We start from the raw sequence: 22,075 nt of genomic DNA on the forward strand, positions 1-22,075 counted from the left end.
ATATGAAGCAAGAGGGGTTTTAATTTATTTTTTTTAGTTTAGGTTTTGTTTTTTTTTTTCTCTTTTGGCCTGAGATGGGCTCCACAGATATATGGTCTTGGAATACTGTATGGAAAGTGATCTGTCAGGATTATCTCTCTTAAGCCCTGCCTATGAAGGGAAGACATACCAAGGACCTGTAAACTGCCTGATAGCATGTGAACTCTTTCACTTTTATTCCAGTGCGTGACTGCCTTTTCTCAAACCTTGGATGCATAAACACTCTGTCCTATTGCAAATAAAGCAGTCCCAGTCCTAAAAGCTTGTAACCTCCCAAAAGGCAGTTTGCCCTCCACAGCTTTTGTAAATTTACCCTTGGAGGATGGATTCTGGTGACAGCTATCAGCCTTGCCCAGGCTGTGTTTCTTTGCACTGCACATACATCTTTCACCCTCCAGGTGCACAGTCTGCTGATTGCACATAGGTGCTGTGGTGTGGTTCGCTTCAGGCACGTGCCATGCTGCTCATGTGCTGTACTGACTCAGTGCCATGGTTGGAAGTGTTTTACTGGGAAAAAGTGACTTTTGTTCTTGTTATGGTGTCCTGACAGAAAACCAGGCACAGGGTAAAAATATGAATGTGTGTAAGGGATGAAGCAAACCATTAATACTTAAGCTTGCAATGGGAAACTGCTTATCCTCAGCCTAACAGTGCACGTGTAATTAGTTATGCAGTCTTCTGATACTTATGTTCTTTTATGTGATAGTGGTAGTTTTGGGGTTTACTTAGAAAAAGGAAAACAAGGAAAAAAAGAAAAAAAACAGCAGTCAGCTGCTGAAAATTTGTCTCTTATTATTATGTGGTCTCTACAGGAGTTACCAGCTCTTCTGCAGTGGATGTCAGGCTGGTTTAGTGCCATGGTGGTGGAAGCAGGTTCTCCTATTATAGATGACAGAGGTCCTAGTAAAGCCATAAAAGTTAAGGTTGAAAACACTTCTGGGGTGAGCATTCATGTCACTAACTTTGTTGAGGTCAGACAGAAGGCAAGAAAATGTTGCTATTCAGGCTTGAACGTTTATTGCTCTACTGAAAGTGCGGTTCACCTCTGTCCACTTTGATGGTCAGAATAGGTTCAGTGTAAGTATACTGCAATTTTAAACATTTCTCTGATTATATTAAAGTTTAGAGAACTCTGTATTGATGGCTTGGCTTCGCAAACAAAGATTTGGGAAGGGCTTTACCCATGCTTACTACAAGCACGATGAGGACTAAAAGGGCAATGTGGGAAAGGCAGATCCTGTTGAAAAAAAGGCTGCTGGGTCATTCAGGATGCTGCTGAACAAGACTGTCATCTCCTGGGTCAGTCTCAAGCAACCAATGTCCTGAACCGCCTGCATGCAGGGTTGGGTCTGCAGCTTCCAATGCACCATATCACCTGCTGTTTCATTCCTAATATGTTGGTATAGGGCTTTGCAAGTGTGGGTAAACCCTTTGGGCCTGTACAGTGGATTTTTTAGGTGAGGCACAGTGTGTGTGGGACTGGTTCCACCTTTTACACCCTATGTTTATTTGCCAGGGCTTAGTGAGCTTGGACAGTGACAGCAAAGTCGTCAGGTCATAGGTTTGGTTAGAGTATCCTTCTCTTAGATGGATGGCCTTACAAGGCTAGACGAGCTCCATCACTCAGCAGGATTACTATTGCAACAACACATCATCAGTAGGGTAAAACTAATCTCTCTCACGACAGCCTCTGTATTACATCTCATTCTGGACTGCCTTAATCATCAAAAATAAAGAAAATAAAGTTTATTTTCTTCATATCCTGATGACAAAATAATGTGTTGACTAAACTTGCCGCGTGAGCTTGTTTCCTTCATAATGCAATGTTAAGTGTATAATGGCTTTTTATCTGTTCTTGTGCAAAATCTGTTCTAGATTATTGGTCTTTATATAACAAAAGTTGTTTGCTTTTAAAGTTTTCTTTGTTGTTGTTGTTGTTGATAGCCAGCTAACATTAACTTCTAGGGATTTATTTGTTCCTGAATATTCAGGTCATTCTATTCTTATAAGATACAAGAATTTTTGTACACAAAACCTGTTTGTCCCCACTGTCTGCCCACACATTTTGCCTGTAGATGTGATTTTCTGAGTGCTTTTAGGCCTCAGGCATCGGCACTTCTATGCTAAAAGTTTGTGTGAGCAGAAAATTTCACTGGAGAAGGGAAAACCATGGTGAAAACACAGCTGAGGTTAAAGTATCTTCTCAGAAATTCCATGTTACAAATATTAAACGAGTTTTTTAATGCATACATAACCACTGATGAACTTTTTCTAAGACTCAGGGAAGACAGGTGACAGATTGCAATCCTGGTTTCTCTTCCTCCTCTCCACATATTTAGAGTGATTCCCACTGTTCTGGCAAATCTACTTACCCAGATTTTGCAAAATAAGTATTCCCAAACCTTCTATCTGAAATCATATCTCAGCTTTTAATTATTTAGTTAGTTGACAGTAGATTGTCCTAAAATTTTATCAAACACTAAGCACCCTCCTTCCTTCCTGTATATTACTTGTTTTGAGTGACAAAACCACTTAGAGACGGTGACTGTTACCATATCATGGTTTGAAAGGTAAAACAGAACATTATCATCTTTTTAATAGGAACACTATGTGATTCATAGGTGGTGAATATTTCATGCACTTTGCATTTGCCTTTGTGCGGGAAGGTAAATGGAAAGTAAATCCATGTGTACTTTAGACAGTAAAAAGGCATTACTGTGTTACATCATATAAACATGTAGATTTGATTCTCTCTTTACTCATGCTGTAAAAAGAAAGTTTTAAAGTGTTTAGCCATACCTGGAAATGTAAATGCACCAGCCTAATGTAATGCTGAAGAAAAATTAAGACAAATGATACTGCATCCTTGCCACAAACTGCAGCTTGTACAAAATTCACTTTAGTTATTATACTGTGAATACGTGTGCTAAACCTCCTCTGTGTATGCACAATTTATGTTGAATGCAACATGAATCATTTTAATAGACCAAGCAAAAAGTCCCCAAAGTCAATTTTCAAATTATGAACCTTGGAACAGAATATAGCAACAATGAACAACAAATAGTTCAGATTTTATTCTGAACTACAAATGAACCATTAAAGGTACAGTATACTCATTCAGAAAAAACATTTCCTCCTTATCTCCACAATGTTTAAAACGCATAACAAGAATATTTCTTAAAGGTCAGTTCTGAATTTTCTTATTTTGTATTCCTTACTAAGAGGGACATTGATCAAGCTGATGCCATGGAGATTTTAACATCTATTGTGAGGCCTGGGTGACTCTAGTTAGTTTCTGTCTCCTATCTGCCATGTAACCTTGAGAAAGTGTTTCATAAGTCTGAATGTAATGCTTTGAAATTCAGGATTCTGTCCAGAGTTGCTGCTTAATGAGTGACTTGGCTACATTATCTTGGTCATTTCAGCCCTTTCTCTGCCTGATTGCAGCTGCCCAGTGTTACCAAGACACAGCAAAGGTGCACAGGTCTTTTGCAGGTAGGTAGGCAAATATAATTAAACAGATAAGAAGAAAGAGTACTAGAGCATTGTCTAAAACCTGGACTTGATAGGTCAGGCTGTCTGTCAGTCTGGACAGAGGTGGCAGTTTCTGCAGCCCACAGAATGCATGGCAGGTTGGCACACAGGGTAATAAGTTTTTATGCCCTTTGTGAGTTCAGTAGAATTCACATGCTCATGAAGACATGCTACAGCAAGAGGCTGGCCTCAGTGCTTAGGACTAGTTCAGTTTAAAATACTGGGACCTAAATTCTGTATTACTGCTTCATCAGGCACTGCATTTCAGAATGTGGATCTTCAAAATTCTTTCTTTAACATCTGGAAGAACCTAAAATTCTGAAGCACATAAACTTTTGCAAATACATGTCCATGGTAGCTGAGATCCTTGGTTCTACCTGTCGTTAGAATTCAATTAGTCCTAATATTTCTAGATACACAAATCTTACTGAGCGGCATGTTAGGTGTGTTTTGTTTATCTGAGCCCTGGTTGATGAATGCTCTTAGTATCACTGTCTACTGAACTGAGATGCTCTGGGAGATAATGTGGTTGTACCTCCTCTTGGTTTGAATCATAGTGCTCAATGGGAGATCTGTATCTCTCTTTTTTTGTGCTTGAAAGAAGTTAGTATCCTCAGTTTGAGGTGAATGTTCAGAGCAGAAGGTGATTGTATCTAAAGGAACCTTCTTTACTCCTTCGTCTAAAATATCTAAGCAGTCACTCACCTGGAGACAGAAAAGATTGTGCTGTTCATTTGGGATGTTCTAGGCTTTACTAAAACAAGAAGTGTATGAGCACAGCTGAAATAGGTTAGTTGCCACAGAGGAATTTGGAAAGGGAATCTTTATTGTGTCTTCCTTCATTTGCCTGAGTGACAGTGTACAGGCAGTGACCATAGTTTCATGCTGCACCTTTGATGAGAGTCATGGGTACAAGCTAAATGCTCTGACCGAGATCATCAACAGCCTGAGATATTGAAGTTAATTTTGCATGGGTGAGATAGCCAAAAGGCTTTGTGGAAGAAGTGTGCTCAGGTTTGGCAACTGATGGACTAAGTATGGCACCTAACATGCCTGTGTTCTCTGGCTTGTCCTGTCAAGTTTAAGGGTGTTTGCCCCATTTGTAGTTCTGTATCATTACTCTTTTCAAATACAGTGAGGTACACTGTCCAGAGGACAGGCAGAGAAAGTGTGTAATTAATGTGTTTTACTAGGCTGCACAGAAGAGTCAGCCAGGTGTGGAGGAGATTGGATGGTATTTATGAATGAATGTCATTATTTTGACAGGATGATAAATTAACATTTCTAGCTTTGGAGCTCAAATTAACGTGTTTTCATGTGGTCTGGTCAGCACGGGGGCCTGCAGCTTGTGGCACCTTCAGACCAACATCATGTACTTTGGAAACAAACACCAGCAAACTGAAATGGAAAAATGGTCTGCTGAAAGGGATTCAATTCATGCCTTCCATGTGGCTCTCATCCTTCTGCTGCTCTTGACACAATATTTAATTCTTAAATATATTTACCTACTGAAAACAAGTAGTTTAACTTCTTAACTACAAAAAGATTTTTAAAGGAAAAAATAAATACTCAATGTGCTTTGCTGTCAGTTGTAATGGGACCTGAGTATGCTAATAAACCTTTCAAAATGTTTAGGGATCAGGTATGCAACGGTGTCTACCTCTAAAAACGCAAATAGGCTCTTGCTTAAACTTGCTTAATTACTGGATCAAGCTCAGGAAATTACGAGCCATATCTGTAATGAAACTGTGTGCTTTTACAGTCTGGCTGTTACTTGGTGTAACTTTATTTTTAGGTATATCATAGAGTAGTTAGGGTTGGGAAGGACCTTAAAATCATCCAGTTCCAACCTCCTGCCATGAGCAGGGACACCTCACACTAAACCATGGCACCCAAGGCTCTGTCCAGCCTGTTCTTGAACACTGCCAGGGATGGAGCATTCACTACCTCCCTGGGCAACCCATTCCAGTACCTCACCACCCTAACAGTAAATAATTTCTTCCTTATACCCAGTATAAACCTTTGCTGTTTAAGTTTCAACCCGTTACCCCTTGTCCTATCCCTACAGTCCCTAATGAATAGTCCCTCCCCAGCATCCCTGTAGGCCCCCTTCAGATACTGAAAGGCTGCTATGAGGTCTCCACGCAGCCTTCTCTTCTCCAGGCTGAACAGCCCCAACTTTCTCAGCACTTGTTCCAACAGTTCCATGTCCATTTTATGCTGAGGACACCAGAACTGCACACAGTGCTCCAAGTACATCGTATTCTTCAGGAACAAAGAAAGAAAGTTAAAATTTAACACCTTTAGGAAATTATTGTACAGCTCTTTATGGAGTTCTCAGAAGAGAGGTCCAGTACCATAGCGTGAAGCATTTGAGAAACTAAATTGAAACCAAATGCTTACAAGTGCTGAAAGGCATCTAAATAGTTATCTGACATATGACATTGCCTCATCTACTTTATTGATGACATTTTTCATTGCTGGATAATTTAATTTATTAAATAATGCATAGATCTAGTTGATTATAGGAAGGCTGTTGATCTTTTTAAACAAAATTCAGTACTTTTGGAGCCTTTTCATTTTCCTTCAATTTCTCTTTGTCCTCCTAAAATTGCTTTATTAATCAAAGTCTTATAAACATAAACTTCTCTGCCTTATCATCATGGCATATCCTTTCACATGGGAATTAGTGAGTCGTGCCTCAAAGTGCTCTACCTTTTGCACTTGAGTGTTCTTCAACTGGTCAGATTTGCTGTTTAGTTTGGAGAAGACAGAATGAAGTGAAAAAGAGAAAAAAAAAGACTTAAAAATTATGCCAATTGGTTTTGTGGGAGGGGAGAAAAGGGCTACTTTCACTTAACTTTGTCAGCCACGTAGTCTAAAGTAGAAACTGGTAGCAGTCATGGGCTTTTCAGGTTACACGTACATGAGAAAAAATAATCTGGTAGGAGAACACACAGTTTTGCCATGGGGTGTTTGTGGATCAGTATTCAAATCTAAATGGAAATTCATCTATTTTGGTAGGACTGGGTTCAAGTTGCTTCTATATACTATTACATGATATTGACTTAAATTTATTGCTATGCAAATTATGGTGTTTGTAAATTATCTGGAAACTTACTCTCTATTTTGGCTGTGCACAGTCACTGGCTCTATTCTGATCTGCAGTTACTGTGACCCAAACCAAATATGTTACAGGGTGAGACAGCTGCTGTTGAGGATCTAACATCTGACTTGCATTTATTTCAAGGCTTTTAGTTGGGACTCTTTATAAAATAGATGTGATTAATTGTCTGCATTTGATACATAAATTTGGCCTCAACTTTACCAAATTTATTATTTTCTCATTTATTAGCCCCTGGGACAAGTTCAAGTGACTGAACAGCTCTAAGCAGTGAGTGAGAAGTGAGAAATATATTTCTCAAAAATTGATTATTTTCCTCCCTTGCCTTTGTCCTTTTCTGCATGTAATATTTTGCCATAGTTGAATCTGAAATCCAGCATATTTTAATCTATAAGCAAAACCTTTTTTTTTTTTTCTTTTAATTATATCCATTATGTCTTGGTCTTGCAAGTCAGAACATTATTCTCATAGTCACAACAGAATTTTATGCAGATGAAGAAGCAAATTTCCCATCTACTGATGGAGAAATCTCCAACTAATTTTATGGTATCAAGGCAAAAACCACATTTGGATTTCTGGGGTTCCAGTTTTGACTTCTCACTTAGCAATCATGTTATTAATTGTATGCCAGTGATACAGAGGTCTAACCGTGACTACTACAATATTGTATTGTGCACTGTACTAAGTTCTAAGAGACAGCTTGAGTATTGAAAAATGTGAAATTTATACTGGTTGGGTTGGAATATGAATCAGCAGTCCATAGATTTTAGCCAATACCAAATCAGCAATAAGATCAGAGAAAGACACCTGTGTTTTTGTCCAGGCCGTGATCCACTGGATTATTCTACTACATTCCACATTGAACCTACATGAGGGCACAGATCATGCTATAAAATGCAACATGAAAAAAAACAAAAATCTCTTATATTCTTTTTCTTCTAGATCATGAGATTTAAAACTTTAGAAAATGAAGTGTATGTATGGAAAGATGTTATTTATATTCTGTAATAGTTATCCCAATGTAATGGCACCCTCCCCTTTATTCCTCAACATCAGGCATTTTCTTCATTTTGTGATACATTATACAGCTTTTTGGTGTAACTACACATTTGGATCTTATTGCATAGAATTTATGTGTTGCCTTATAGAAAATTTGTTTCATAATTCATTAATTATTTACCATTACTTGACCTTACCGTACATGAAAAAACCTATCCCATAACTGTAATTTCAATTCTCTCTAGTGTGAAATCAATCACATTCCACATCTTTTATATTATTTAAAATGTGAATGATGAAATTTTCTTGTAAATTTCTCCTGAGTTACTGAGAACTTTCAAACATTAGTGTGTGGGAAATATGCAGGCTGTCCCCTGCAGACCTGGGTGAACTACTGTTTGTATTGCAAACACTGCAAACCCGTCTGGAATAGATGGGCTGTCCCTTTTTTGTGGGTGGAACTGGTGCCTGATGCTCACCAAAGGCAGTCTGGGGCTGTAAAAGACCAGGAATATTTTGTAAGAGTATGCTTCATAAGAGTATTCTTTTTCTTTGTGCACAAGTAATATTAATATTCAGATTAGGAGTCAGCTTTCATTTAGTACTTTCTCCCTGTCTCTGCAATCTGATGCCCAAGTAGTTGATGTTAATATGATATCACAGAATGAGTTTAACCTGTTGGTAGGAATCCCTTGGCAATTGGATAACTGGAGAGTTCATTTCTGATAGTTGTGTACCCTGTGCTGTGTGACTGAGGTGATGTGTATCATGTTTGTAGTTACAGTTCAGAAACAACTGGTGAATGTTGTGGGAACAAGCCCAGTGCATTGAATAACATGACGAAAGTTGTCTGGCGATCCTGAGCTACAGTTGCTGATTGCTTTGACAGTAATTTTTGAAAATATATGAGTAGATAAAAGGAAAAAATCAGTCACGGGCTTCAGATTTGGAGAATACTTTCTTTCTGAAAATCTGCAAAGGACATATTGTTATAAACCTAACAAAGTTTTGAAACGATATGTTAAACAATAGAGATACGGTAGTGGGACAAATTACATTTGTACCTCAGCCTGCACAAGCACAGAAAAGTAAGACTTTTGTCCTTGCTAAAATAATTTACCTCTTATTATTCATTCCTTCTCCTTTTGCCTGCATGCATGTTCAGTTTTTTCCCCTTGCAAGACAGTTTGTCAACAGAGCATGCTTTTTGTCTGTTATTCTTTCACTAGTTAAATGCCAAAAGTTGTATATTCTAAAACATGTCCAGATTGCCGTATGCATCTTATGCAGCATCCTGACTACTTTAGAAACATACATAATCATATTAAGCAAAAGCCATTCCAGCTATTCATGTGTACAGTTTTGTAAAGATCAGATGTAATTGACAGTATTTAATTTTACTTCAATAACAAAAGCTTTTTAAATATAGGTTTTCCTGATACCCGAGTGTAGTTAGGAAAAAAATTCTGAGTATATGTAATATTATACAAGGAAATAAAGTTAATTTTCTTGAAATATACAGTATAGTATATAGATGGAGTTTGGGAAAAAATAGTAGAATGAAAAGTATAATGCTATTTTCCTAAGCCACATTTGCTAAATGCAGACTTTTGCAAGGTCAGCAGTTATACTGGAGTTGAGTAGAAATGGCTTCAGTGGCTTTAACTTTACCAGTGCCCTTGATGAGGTGCAGAGTTGTCAGTATTCTCGTAAAATTCCTCAGTGATGGCTTCTTCTGTTCTCTTTATTTCCTTAAGTGAACATCTGTCTAATTGTTCACCTCCATTGCTTTAGTGCTTTCCTCATGCTTTCTCTGTTTCCAGACAATAAACTTTATTTTCTTCATAAGAATTCAGTCTACGCAAGGGTATTAGGCAGCTTGTTTGCACCTTTTAATTTCTGGAAGTTTTCCAGAAGGGCTTTTTGCTGTAGTTCCAATGGGTTCATCAGTGAATCATGTAGCATAATGCAGCATTGTGTTTGGGTTTTTATCCGTTACCTTCTGTTTATAAACATCTGCTTGGAAATTTTCGTTTTGATTTTTTTTCTTTTTTAATATGTTTTACATTTTTGCATGTGGCATATGGGTAAGATATACTGTAGCTGCCATGTTTTCAGGTGTTCAGGTGGGTACAGCCAGTATTTACCTTAAAATTGGGGAAAAGCCTAAGCTTCTGCTTAAAAAGTGAAATTTTAAGCTAGACTATGTGCCAGCTATTTAGCTTTGTAACAATAGCTGCTAAATTAAAACCAGTTTAATAATTGAAAGACTACATTAAGACGTGGCATTAACACTTGTGGGTGCAGACCTGCGGAAGGCATCTTAAAAGACTTTCTGTCCAGGAGAAAGAGTATTGCTCACAGTTAGGGTGCTGCTTCTCTTTATATTCAGTTCTTTGTGTTCAGTTTTGCTTCTTTTATGAAACGGAAAGGCAGTGGTGATGGGGTTTTTTCTTCCCTCATTTCCCCCCCCTCTCATCTATAAAGCACTTATATCAGTCTTGTACACTTATTCTTCAGGCAAATATTTAAAGTTAAAAGAGGGTTGTTGTTATGTTTTTCTTGCTGCTTTTCTTACTGTAATGGCAGCACTTCCTTGTTTTGTATGTACAAGTGCTTGTAAGAATGCAATTTTTAAGGCATACTCTTCGTCCTTGTCACTATACTGTTCATTGGAAGGTTGTATTTAGGAAATAAGGGTTCTGGTGGCTATAATCATAGGTGATTGTCAACTCTCACTGTACTGCTGCATGAGACAATTATTTTCTGGAGTGCTTTTGTTACCTACAGTTAAAAAATTTATCAGAAAATTCATTTATATTTATTAAATGAAAATTTTCGAGCTTTTCAGGTTGATGGTGCTTGAAAATAGGGTGCTTGACTTTGGACTTCATTCACATTTACTCAAAAGTAATTTTAAACTTTCTTAGTTATTAGAACAATGGGACATGGCTTCCTGACCCCTCCAGTCTCTGAATGCCATCAGCTTTATGAATCTGTAAAATACACGGTCTACTCCTTGATCAGAGAGTTTTAGACAACCTTATGCTTTGAATGATGTGTTTGGAGTTTTATCTTCTATATTGCTACAAGTTGGACAAAATGTTTCCTGAGATGGGCCATGTTTCCACAGAAATTTAATTCCTGCCTTTGTGTTAATTTTGTTTGTATTTTCTTTGTCACACAATCTTTATTTCTTTAGGAAGAAAGTACAGAAAAGCTTCCTCCTTTTGTGCTCACAAACCAGGTGGCACAGTGGCTGGTTTCCATACTCTGATACTGTTCAGATACACCTGATATTTTCTTGTGCATGCAGAAAGACTTAATATTTTTCTTCAAGTCTGTATTGTGTATGTTGAACGTATATTAAGAACCCGATCCTGCCAACCCTTATTTGTACAATAAATCTTTACTAATGTGATTCAGTCCTTTTATTTCACTTTCTAAGATTGTGTACATAACAATGGGGCCATTTTCAGTGTATCTCTTAGCTAGGGAATGTGAACAGTTGTGGAAAGAAAAGGATTTGTATATGGGTTTATTTTTTTTGAGGACAGCATTCCGTCAGGTATCTGTATTATACTGTTCAATGCTAGGAGATTTTCACTGTAAACTGCCAGTTAAAATCCCTTAAATAGATAATTATTCAGTTTTTAAATTTGATTTCTCATGTATTTATTTGTATTTACATTGAAGCATCCTGATATTATTCATGATCAAATGAATGAGGACTTTTAGCTATATCAATATCTGTATTTTCCTAGGATTAAGCATGGGAGGAATGAACTGTATGTTAAATCTACTGGTGAGCTTTGACACAGTTCAAAATAGCTGCAATGCATTTTTAAACCTGCAGACGTCACTGTTCTGCCAATTAATTGTGCTAAACTTAATGCTCATATAGCGCTCTGACCACATTTAAAATATATGTTGCTTCCATCTAGCAATTACAGCACTTTGTTTTTAATCTAAAACAATTTAATAAGATTTATTTTAATATTGAAACATCGTTTTCAACATCTGCTAAAGGAAATACTATGCTTTCCTTTGAACTTGTATAAGCCATGTCCTAAGACTGTCTTTAATTATTAGTTATTGTTGTTTCGATACAGAGTTATGAACTATTTATTTTGTGTCATATAACATACCATTTTTAAGCAACATTTTTCAGTCTGCCCTCCAGGAGGGCAAGCTGCCCAGAACATCAGGGATCTCACAGTTATTACTTTGTGTCATATATAATCTTGTTTTTTCCTGCAACAAATAAATCTTTGGGCCTCCCTGCAAAAAACATTTGTGGTTACAGTATAATAAAAATAAACCGTTTGTCGTGACTGCAGCTGACATTTATCAGCCTATTTGTGGGTGCTCTTTCTCTCTCTGTATAATACGGAACATAATTTGTCACTTTGTAAATACATTCCAGCCTAAATCCCTGCCAGCATCTGTTAGTGTTTGAAGGATTAATGCACTGCACAGTGCATGTCTGCACTTTCAGGCAACAACATAGCTTATGATTATGGATCATGAGAGAACAGGGAAAAAGGGTTCATTTTGTATTTACTTAAACATTGTTGCCCTTTTGACCATCATGCTTTTCTCCTCTTGTTTGTCATCTGCAGTAGCGATGCTGGTTTTTCCCCTATGTGTGAAAACTCCTGCTTAAGTTTTATACATCAGCATATGCATAGCTGTACATAAAACATGCCTTTAATTTTATGGATAATTAACAATAGTGTTCTGTGGCAGTAGGGATGTTACTGGTTTAGTCTTTTAGAAAGACTGTTTTCCCTCTGCCATTTCCAACAAATCCATTGCCCAGTTTGTCTCCTGTATTGCATATTCCTCAGCAACCTGTAAACTAGGTTTATTTAATCTTAAAAAAACCCTTCAAATTGAGGAAGTTTTTAAAAGGAACCAAAGTCTGTAGCTTCTAAATTGTCCCAATGCTGTTTGCCTTGTTGCTGTTTTTGAAAATGTATTCTGCTATCACTTCAGTTATTGCAGAATGAAAAGAATTGAAAGCATTTGAATAGGAGGCTCTCCACGGCTGAGAGTCTGCTATATGTTCCCAGGCTCCCTCGATTATTCTATAAACAAGAAGATATGTTTATTAGAATAGTAAACCACATACATGTAATATATTGCCTAGATTATTTGAGATTCCCCAAGATAAATTCAAATGAGCTTTACAGGAATGAGCGTTTGGAGACGGAAAGAAGTGGTCTAAATCCAGGGAAAGAAAAATATCCAGCTAAAAGTAGGCTCCTAAGTAAATACCCACAGTTCATGTACATTAAGAGCTAAACAAATTCCTATTGCCAAAACCTACAGTAGATTTTATTTTCTTTTTTAAAATGCATGTAATTTCTTGTTACTGAAGCAGATGTGTACTGCCTGCAGTGGAACCATGTGCGTTCAGGAAACATCAGGAACATTTGGAGCCTACAAATCGAAGCACACTGAAATTATAGACTAGTAATTTTTGTGTGTGTTTTTGTTCTCTCTGGTTAAGAAATAAGTAATTTAAAAAATGCCCGTAGGAGACTGAATTATTTTACTATTTTTAAAGCATGATTTAAGATTACTATGGCATAGTTTACTTCTCTAAAGATACTAATTTCAGAAAAAAATGCAAATGTTTTTCCTTTTTTTTTCCCTTTACAATTATGTTCAGAAGTTATAAAAGGACAAATTTGCAGATATTGATCTGAGAGTCGACTAATGTAAAGATTGCAAAATAATATTGCTTATTGTAGTGCTACTTATTGCAGAAGATTTATAAAAATACTAAAATACGAAAGATGAAGCAACAACAAAGAAACTAATAAGTGTATTCTATATTTCATGTGTAAACATTTACTAGTAAAAAGAGATACAGTTTTATATCATTGGGGAATTTAGAATTACTATTGCATGACTAAGAAAGCCCTTTCACTTCTTGAGTTAAGCATATGAACTGTACCTAGAGACTTCAGTCACATTGTGTTTGTGATGTAAATTTTAAATTGTAAGTAAATTAAGTGTTTGGAAGAAGGGGAAATATAGCTGTTACATTTGTTTAAATGTGAAGACCAAATGACAGATTGGTGTATGTCATCCTCAGAAACTGTTCTCCTTCACATTGCATCATATTTATTACTCTTCCACATCCCTCATCTCAGAAGTTCAGTGGCTCATTTGTGGCCTTTGTATTTAATCTCTAGCTAAAGGAGGATCCAGACTTCTCTGTTGCTTTTATAACCCAGTTGAACTCAATAGTTAAATCTGCAGTACAGGTGTTCATTCGAGACTGTCATGTTTGGGGAGCTGCCATTGCAGCTCCAAGACATTCATTTGCAGTACAATCCTGCTACAGCTTGAGGGCTTCAGGTTTTTCTGAAGAGGCCTCTTACCGCTCTAAGTTGTAGGTGATGCCCAGAAGATGAACACTGTTCTCTGTCAAGCACTCGTGTTCTGGAGAAAGAGGCAAGCAAATAATAATAATAGGAATAGTAATAATAATAGTTGTTGTTGTTGTTCTTGTATTTCATTCTTCATGATAAAATGTAGGTCCGAGGATGATTGGTAATCCTAGCAGTTTGAGGCTCCTACTGACCCTTTAGGTCTTTACATGTATGTTAATTCACTTGACTTGCATGAAGGCAACCCTTGCAGGAATTCCCTTATTGTAAAGAACATGAAGATATAGTTACTTAAGCAGAAAGGGCCACACTTTATAAAATCTGTTTTTGAGAGAGCTGACATGCAGCATGAAAGTATTTTTAACAGGATGGGCAAGATGAATAGAGGGAAGAATTTACACCAGTAATTTACAACCAAAATACAGATAAAACAAATATGTTTCGGAATAAGTGAAACCAGGTATTAATAAATAAGTTGTATTTGTAATGAAAGAAAGAAAATGCTTTTAATCTTTGACTTTCATGAGGAATCATGATTAGTCCCAGGATTTTCCTTGTATATTGCGTAAATGAATTAATAAAATAAGTAGTAGTTGGCACATTGTTTTGCATTGTGTGCCTTCTTCTCTTGTATAAATTTAGTGAAAATTTGAAAAATTGCTGATGTTGGGGTGTAGAAGGGAAATAAAACCTAGAAAAATTAATATAAAAATGTTCCACCATGATGACTTTTAATAAACTTTATTAAGGTATATTGAGCATAGTGGAAAGACATGTTACTAAAGCATCTAGCGTATATGTTGTATTACTCTTAAAGCACTTCCATAAGAAGTAGTTTCATGGCATTCAAAGCACACAAGAAGATGAAGCTGGCGTTACATAAATACAGTTTTGCATGAAGTACCAAATGTTGCCTACATTAGGTACAATAATACTTACAGTCCTAATCCTGAGTGAAAGCCTTTTTCCCTATTATGTACCTCCATAAATAGTGCATGGCACTGGCTGTTGACTGCCATAAGCCATGTGTCAAATTGTCAGATGTGCTTCTAAAACATCCTCTACTTTGTCCTCAACGTAGAAATATGGGTTTATTTGGGCATTGCTTGTTACATGCTGAGTTTTGGTTATTTATCTATTTTAAGACTTTTCAATGGCTCTGATGTCAAATTATTTTTTTCCTGAAGGTTTTCTGTTTCTCACAATGGATTCCAAGGTGTTGTCATCAGGATTTTTCTTAATCAAATTAAACTGCTTTTTACCATTTTGCTATACTTTTAGTCCTTCAAAGTCAGATACTTTTGTTGTTGTGCTGTGTATTGAGTTTTGAGTTAAGGACTTTTAAATATCAAAGATTTATACACAGTATTTTTTGAGGGTGAAATTACACAGTAAATTATGTAGTGTCCACTATGTTACATTCTAAGTAGGCCCTTACAAAATGACTTGTGCTTACATAAGATACAGGGGCTACAGCATATTTATTAAGACTCTTCAACTCTGTATGAAACTGGAGCAGTCAGAAGTAATGGTGTCTGCTGAAAGATTCTTTATCATATGAATTTACTTTTAGTCATCTATTATTTATTTCAGCTATTTTATATGCCATTATAATAAATATTATGACAGAGAAAGCTTTTATGCTTCAACTTATTGTACTGCTCTTCACTTCCTTGCAATCCTTCAGGAAAATGTAGCTATGCTTTACCTATATTTAACGTAAATCATCACTTACATTTGAATGAAAAATTCACTATGAAAAAAGGCTCCTTCTTCAGTACCAAGACACAAATGCACAATCATGTTTACTGCCAAACTACTCTACCATGCAGTGTTCATTTTTAAACAGTTTTTAAGCTGTAAAGTGAATACATTGCATATAGTGAAATTGCTTGCTTTTTGGATGTTTTCACTTCCTTGTTAGTTTCTGGCCCAATAAGCATTTTTCTAGCATGAGTGAAAAATATAACCAATTTCACTTAAGCATTTTTAATATTCTTTTTTCTCCAATAGGGAGCAGTTTACATACAAAACTGAACAAACTGTTTTCTGCTGTTATTTAGAGTAATGAAAGTTACCTGGAAATATTGATAAAATACTTTTAGAACTGGGCATAAAATCATGAAATACAAGATAATTTTTTTTTTTTTTTTTGCACTTTGCAAAATGTTATTGTGTTGCGTTTAAAAGAGGACTTGTTAGGAACCAGAGGATAATCTGCGTTTGGCTGTTTCTTCAAGGACAGGATGTTGGTGCCTAGACATTGTGAGGCTTGAACTGCTCGTTGGGCTTCATGAAACGCAAATACTCCCCAACACAAAAGCACAGTTTCAGCTGGTTCTAGTTGACCTTGTTTCCACACAGTTCAGTAGAGAGCAGAGGTGTATCTGCTCTTGTGTCTATTGTCCATTTTGGCCAGTTTATGAAGCTGATCTAAGTCTAGTTCTGAAAGTGGTTTAGGGCACACTGGGACTTCTGGCGTGGGAATTTGCAGCGAGGGCACCAGCTCGTGTTGCACAGGCTCTCAACTGTGCCACACAGTAGTGATCCTGAGTTTTAGAAGTAAGCTCTTTAAATATCTCTACACTCATTACATTACTTCATTTTACCTTACATTATGTTATTTAAAACAAAGTAATAAAGGAACTATTTATATCTTTTGTTGATTTAATTTAAAAAAATCTGGAGTTTTCTGCCTTAGTGTGTTGATCTTATGATGTCAGTTTTAAGACTGTGTTCTGTATTTGGGAAAGTGGTGAGTCCCATTTAAGATTTCACAACATAAAATGAGGCATAATTCAGTACTGAAAATATGTGAAGTGAAATAGTGAGAGACATCAGCATAATACAATTATGACACATTAGATCAGGATTTGTAGCATACCATTAACAATCAGTTCTGACTGTGGATTACAATTACAGTTACAGTGCCTTTTAGCAAAAATGGCTTTTAGCTTTATCTTTTTATTTAAAAAATATTTTATTTTTCTATAAATAGTACAATATTGTGATATGTGCTACACAGACTTATAGGGAAAGATGCAAAACATAAGAAAGGTGATACTGAGCTACTGTAAGAAAATAAGCAAAAAGGCATCTGCTTGTCATTGGTTGGAGCTATTCTTACAGTAAGAATTATTAAGAACATGCCTGGCAAATATGTTGCTTATTTCACAGCTTTTTTAAAAGAAATTGTACATTTAAGTATGAGTGGGAAAATTTGGAATGAAATTTTAGAATGAAAATGGTGTGATATTAAAGGCCTAGCCTTTCACTTTCTCAAATTATTAAGAATTGATGGTCTGCAGAGCACCTCTTTGGAGTGAGGAGTGCTTGAATATCAGTTGAAAAGGGAGAATCTGAAACAGATCTGCTGGCTACTACTTGGAGAAAATTAGTTTGGTTTCTTTCATGACTTCAGAAGCAGGAAAATAAAACAAACGATGGTCTCTGTGCTCAGTATGGACCTTGTGTATATCCGAGAGAAATGCAGGCTGTTACCATCAAGTTTTTAAAAAGGAAAGTCAGGGAGAAAGTTGAAAAAAACCTCATAAATTGTTTTGCCATTTGCTGACCTATTCCATGGGGGAAAAAAAATACTAAACCTATACTTCTTTTTCCTTCTTAATTTTTCCTTTTTCAGGTCATTTTAGATATATTTTCCTGAATTTCTTAATGAATATTTTCTTTGTCTTTTTCTGTTTCTGTATGTGTATTGAAACTAAAAGGTGAAGTGGTGTTATATTGTTTGAAATAAATTATCTTACTGTCTGAAGAAAATGTAGTATGAATAGAAAGGTGGTCTCATTTCATTGGCGAAACTGGTACAGAAGAAACATAAACATGATTACAGTTTGCATTTGCTGTCTAACAGTCAACCATTTATCATTTTCAATAATATGATTTCTAGACTTAAGGTTTTTTACATTTTCAATATATTAATCCACAAATCTAAGGCCAATCTTAGTCTTTTTAATTTCTATTTCTGAAGGTATTTTGGAGGCCTCACACTTTTTCACTTTTGGACTTGAAATACACAGGTACCTCTCTTCTGTTCTTGGACTCAGTAGCAGAAGCCTAACACATGACACCAAGAGGAGTCTGTCAAACTACTTGATTATTACTTTTTTTTGACCCTCTAATGTCTGTGTACTTGTAGCCTTCTTGTCCTTTTACCTTTGAGAGAGCTAAGAGAATTTTTCAACTGAGGAAAGCAGAAGCAGTGTAAACCCAGCTATGCACACTGCTTCTCTATTAAGTAAACAGCTTTGAGCTGGAAAGTTGTTAAGGAGGTCTATTGCATAACGCAAGGCAGCATCATCTTTCTCAAGTCTCTGACCATCAAACAGAAGAAAATATTTACCCAGTGGGGCAAAATGAATTCCAGGATGATTTGCATCTTGTGACAGTAAAAAACCTCTTCATAACCAAGTTAAGTTTGGTTTAGCATTTTCAGACTCTGTCAGTTGATACTTCCTGTGGAAAATGAACCTGCTGAAATTTTAGTTGTGTTTATTTTGTTGTGCTGAGAGTGGGACAAAACGATTTTGAGTGACATTCTGTTTAAACCCAACCTGTACGGTAATTGTGGCGGGCAGAATGGTTGCTAGCAAAATAGAAAACAGATGTAGGGAGAAAAGTACCAGATGCAATGAAACACGGAGATCAGATGAATTGCTTGAGCTTGGGAGACAATGGGAGCACTTTTCTTGGTTTCTTTTTGTGCTGGAGTGTGTGCTGCTTCCTTCTTGTTCCTTCAGAAATAGTCATTGTGTAACGCTGTAATCACAATAGATCCCCGTTTACACCGTGGCACTAAACAAAGTTCCTATTGCCTATCCATTTGAATGCTGCCTTTGACTGCATAGTACCACTGTATCTGCTTCCTCTTGTTCTTACTCTTTCTTTGAGCAGTGCTAATGTACAGTCTGGTCCATGACCACTATACATAGGTGTAAGTGGCATGTTGGGATTACGTGAAGTGTCCCTCTAATTTCTTTTTTTTACTGAATAAACTAAGCAGAGTGAGCTGAATGTTGACATGTTTAGGTTTGGGGAGAGTACAGGGCTTTTGCCAGCTATCCTTTATGTACCAGAGTGTGTATGTGGTGATGGGCAGTAGTGAGTCTAAAAGTGAAGGTGAGCACAAATAATAGATGTTCATGATTCCTTAGGGGATCTATGTGACTTATATGTCACTAGAGTTGGTATTTTTGCAGAGGATCATAGATGTCTTAAAATACAGTGTCTGTGGAAGAACTAAACAATTGTTGGATGTGGTGGTGTAGACACGCAGCTGCAGTCAAATGAAAGCTCCTTCAGAACTGTGGCTTAGAACAACCACAGCCTGCTGGGTTCTGTGGTGACTTTCCTACACATCAGTGCTTGCAATGAAAATAGATTTGGTTCATTTTGTTCCAAGATTTGGACTGTGTTTCAAAAGGTCTGAGAAAGCTTAAGGCTGAAAAATTTGAGTTGTTTTGATGGTGCATGTCCTCTTCTAGGGGAAAAGTTTGTTGTAAGTACATACGCAATTTCTTTAGAAGATACACACTCATAAACTCTTATTCTGTGAAAAACTATTGTCTGATCACTTGTTTTCTACACTCATTTTATACCTTTATATCACCTGCTACGAACAATAGATTGTTTTGAAATACTGTGTGCAAGTTTGAATTTAACTGTTTTTTATAGAGTAGTTACTGGGTATTTTTCTTTTGGTATTCTGTGTAAAGAATGTCATGCATCAAGAATAATGCTTCCTGTACTTTATATTTCATGAGTTACATAAGTTTCACCAGCAAAATGGAAGCTAAAAGATACCATATTAACCTTAACACTACTTTGTGTTGATTCATTTTATTATATAAAGCTGTGTGTTACACAGCATATGTTTTTAGCAGAACCACAAAATTGCAATGCTACTTTTGGCACTAAATGTTGTGCTCGTCCATTCGTTTTGATGATTTGCATTCACTTTGGGGTTATAATGTTAAACAAGGGAATCGGGTAAGTTTCATAACACATTTACTGTAACATGATACTGTGAACTAAACTTGCTCTTATTTATCTTTTTTTATATTTTCTCTTGTTCCAGCATAAAGCCAAGGTAGAAGCAATGACCTTAGACCTTGCTTCTCTTCAGAGTGTGCAGCACTTTGCTGAAGCATTCAAATCCAAGAATGTGTAAGTACTCAGACAATTATACATAAGATTTTCTTGTTATTTTAATATCTCTATCAGCTGAGCACAGTGGGCAGAATTCACCATGGTTGGACTGATTTAGTGGATAATCTTTTCACAGGATTTTTCTTTAATGGAAATTAAGGATCACTTGTTTTCATCCTAAAAAAAAATAATTATGGATCACTTATTATTCCATGTAGCCCTAGGATTAAAGGGGGCATTGGTACCCCTGTAGCTATTGGAAAAGGTCAAAGCTGAACTGCATAAAAAACAGCTCAGGCAACTTTTATCAGTTTTGCAGTGGCTTGGAAGAGGTCGGGGATGAGCAATTATTGCAATTCTTGTCTTGCTTTCTTTTCTAACCTTTTTGCTCTCTCTTTTTATTTTAAAGCATTAAAAAAAAGCCATGTGAGCCATACAGCTCTGTTTTCCAGGCCGCTATCTGGAATAGTCTATAATTGAAAAAAAAAAAAGGAAAAAAGAGAAAAGGAGGGAGAGGTGTTCCTAATGACATCACTTAACATTAGACAAATTTATATGGCGATAATCAGGTTAGCTTCCAAATGGCTTGTTTAATTTAGCTTGAGCAGAACAATGAATCTCTAAATCGAAGAAATGAATTGAAATCTTTAATTGCCAGCTCTTGGCAATAAATTCTGCACTTTGTGCTTTTATCCACAGTTTGACCCATTGATTGTTGTGAGTATTCAAACTTCGCTTTTTTCTGCAAGTATTTATGTAACACATATACATCTTACTGAACTTCTCAGGAGAATTTGGCCTCTTAGCTTTGAAAATATATTGTCATAGGGAAAATATATAACAAAGCATGTTTTTTCACTTTTGAAATACTGCCAAAGCTAAATCTCACATGGATAGACAGATGACATTTTAGTACTTATAGATCTTTTAGATACAAAGAATTGTCAGAACTGACTTCTAACACAAGTTCCTTTACTGCTAAAATCCTTGGTAAAAATATTTTTTACCATATATTATTGTCATGTATTAAAATTTTCTTGGAATAGACATACCCTTGCAGTATCAATGTTTTAACACTAAGTCATTTTCATAATATGCAAACAGTGAATGTTTTAATTTAGCTTCTTCATGCTTTTAGTATGCTACATTCATTTAAAAACTATATAGTACAGTGAAAAGTTAAAACCACCCTTCTTCCAAATACAGCTCTTAACAGGATTTGTGTGTGTAGATCATATCATGGTCATCCTAGCTAGTGCATTTGGTATGCATGTTTGTAAATCCTTTGAAGTGAAAATACTTAAATCAATTTTTGCCAGAGAACTTAGAAAATGAGAAGATATAGAATCAGTAAAGATATATAATCAGTAAAACCTGTTTTACTTTCGTTGGCATACATTGTTTAACCAGTATAGGTCTGTTAAGCTACATTGTCAGTGATAGACAGGTTTTATGAATGTTTCACTCCCATTTTATTTGGCAAACTTTTAGTAATAGACAGCATTTATAGCCTCTGCCTTGCCTTCAAATATCTGTGTCTCGAATGCTTGATCAGATGTTTGTATGGCCGGCAGGGCTACTCCAGGCATTATAGGAAAGTTTAATGTCTGTATCTGTTGTGAGACTTGTGAGGTTTTGACCAAAATGAATTTCCAGTTATATTTTGTTTAAAGTGTGAGGCTGGATGGAAACCAGACCCCACACACTGCCTGTAGCAGTGTATCTTTTATCTGATTCAGACACAGAAGAGTTACCTTACAATCATCTGCACTGGCAGGAGAGTGGACTGGAAGACCTGCTAGGGCTT

At 36.2% G+C, this 22,075-nt stretch overlaps 1 protein-coding gene across 1 annotated transcript in view; it reads left to right on the forward strand.

Annotated features, from left to right (window-relative positions):
* The window catches only part of WWOX (WW domain containing oxidoreductase), a 525,086-nt gene that overhangs the window by 94,620 nt on the left and 408,391 nt on the right, over positions 1 to 22,075 (forward strand). The window contains exon 6 of the mRNA XM_005152159.3: positions 20,198 to 20,286. Within this exon, the coding sequence (XP_005152216.1) occupies positions 20,198 to 20,286 (89 nt within the window). The remainder of the gene's footprint in view (positions 1 to 20,197; positions 20,287 to 22,075) is intronic.

The sequence above is a fragment of the Melopsittacus undulatus genome, chromosome Z, assembly GCF_012275295.1.
Source record: "Melopsittacus undulatus isolate bMelUnd1 chromosome Z, bMelUnd1.mat.Z, whole genome shotgun sequence".
Classification (NCBI taxonomy): domain Eukaryota; kingdom Metazoa; phylum Chordata; class Aves; order Psittaciformes; family Psittaculidae; genus Melopsittacus; species Melopsittacus undulatus.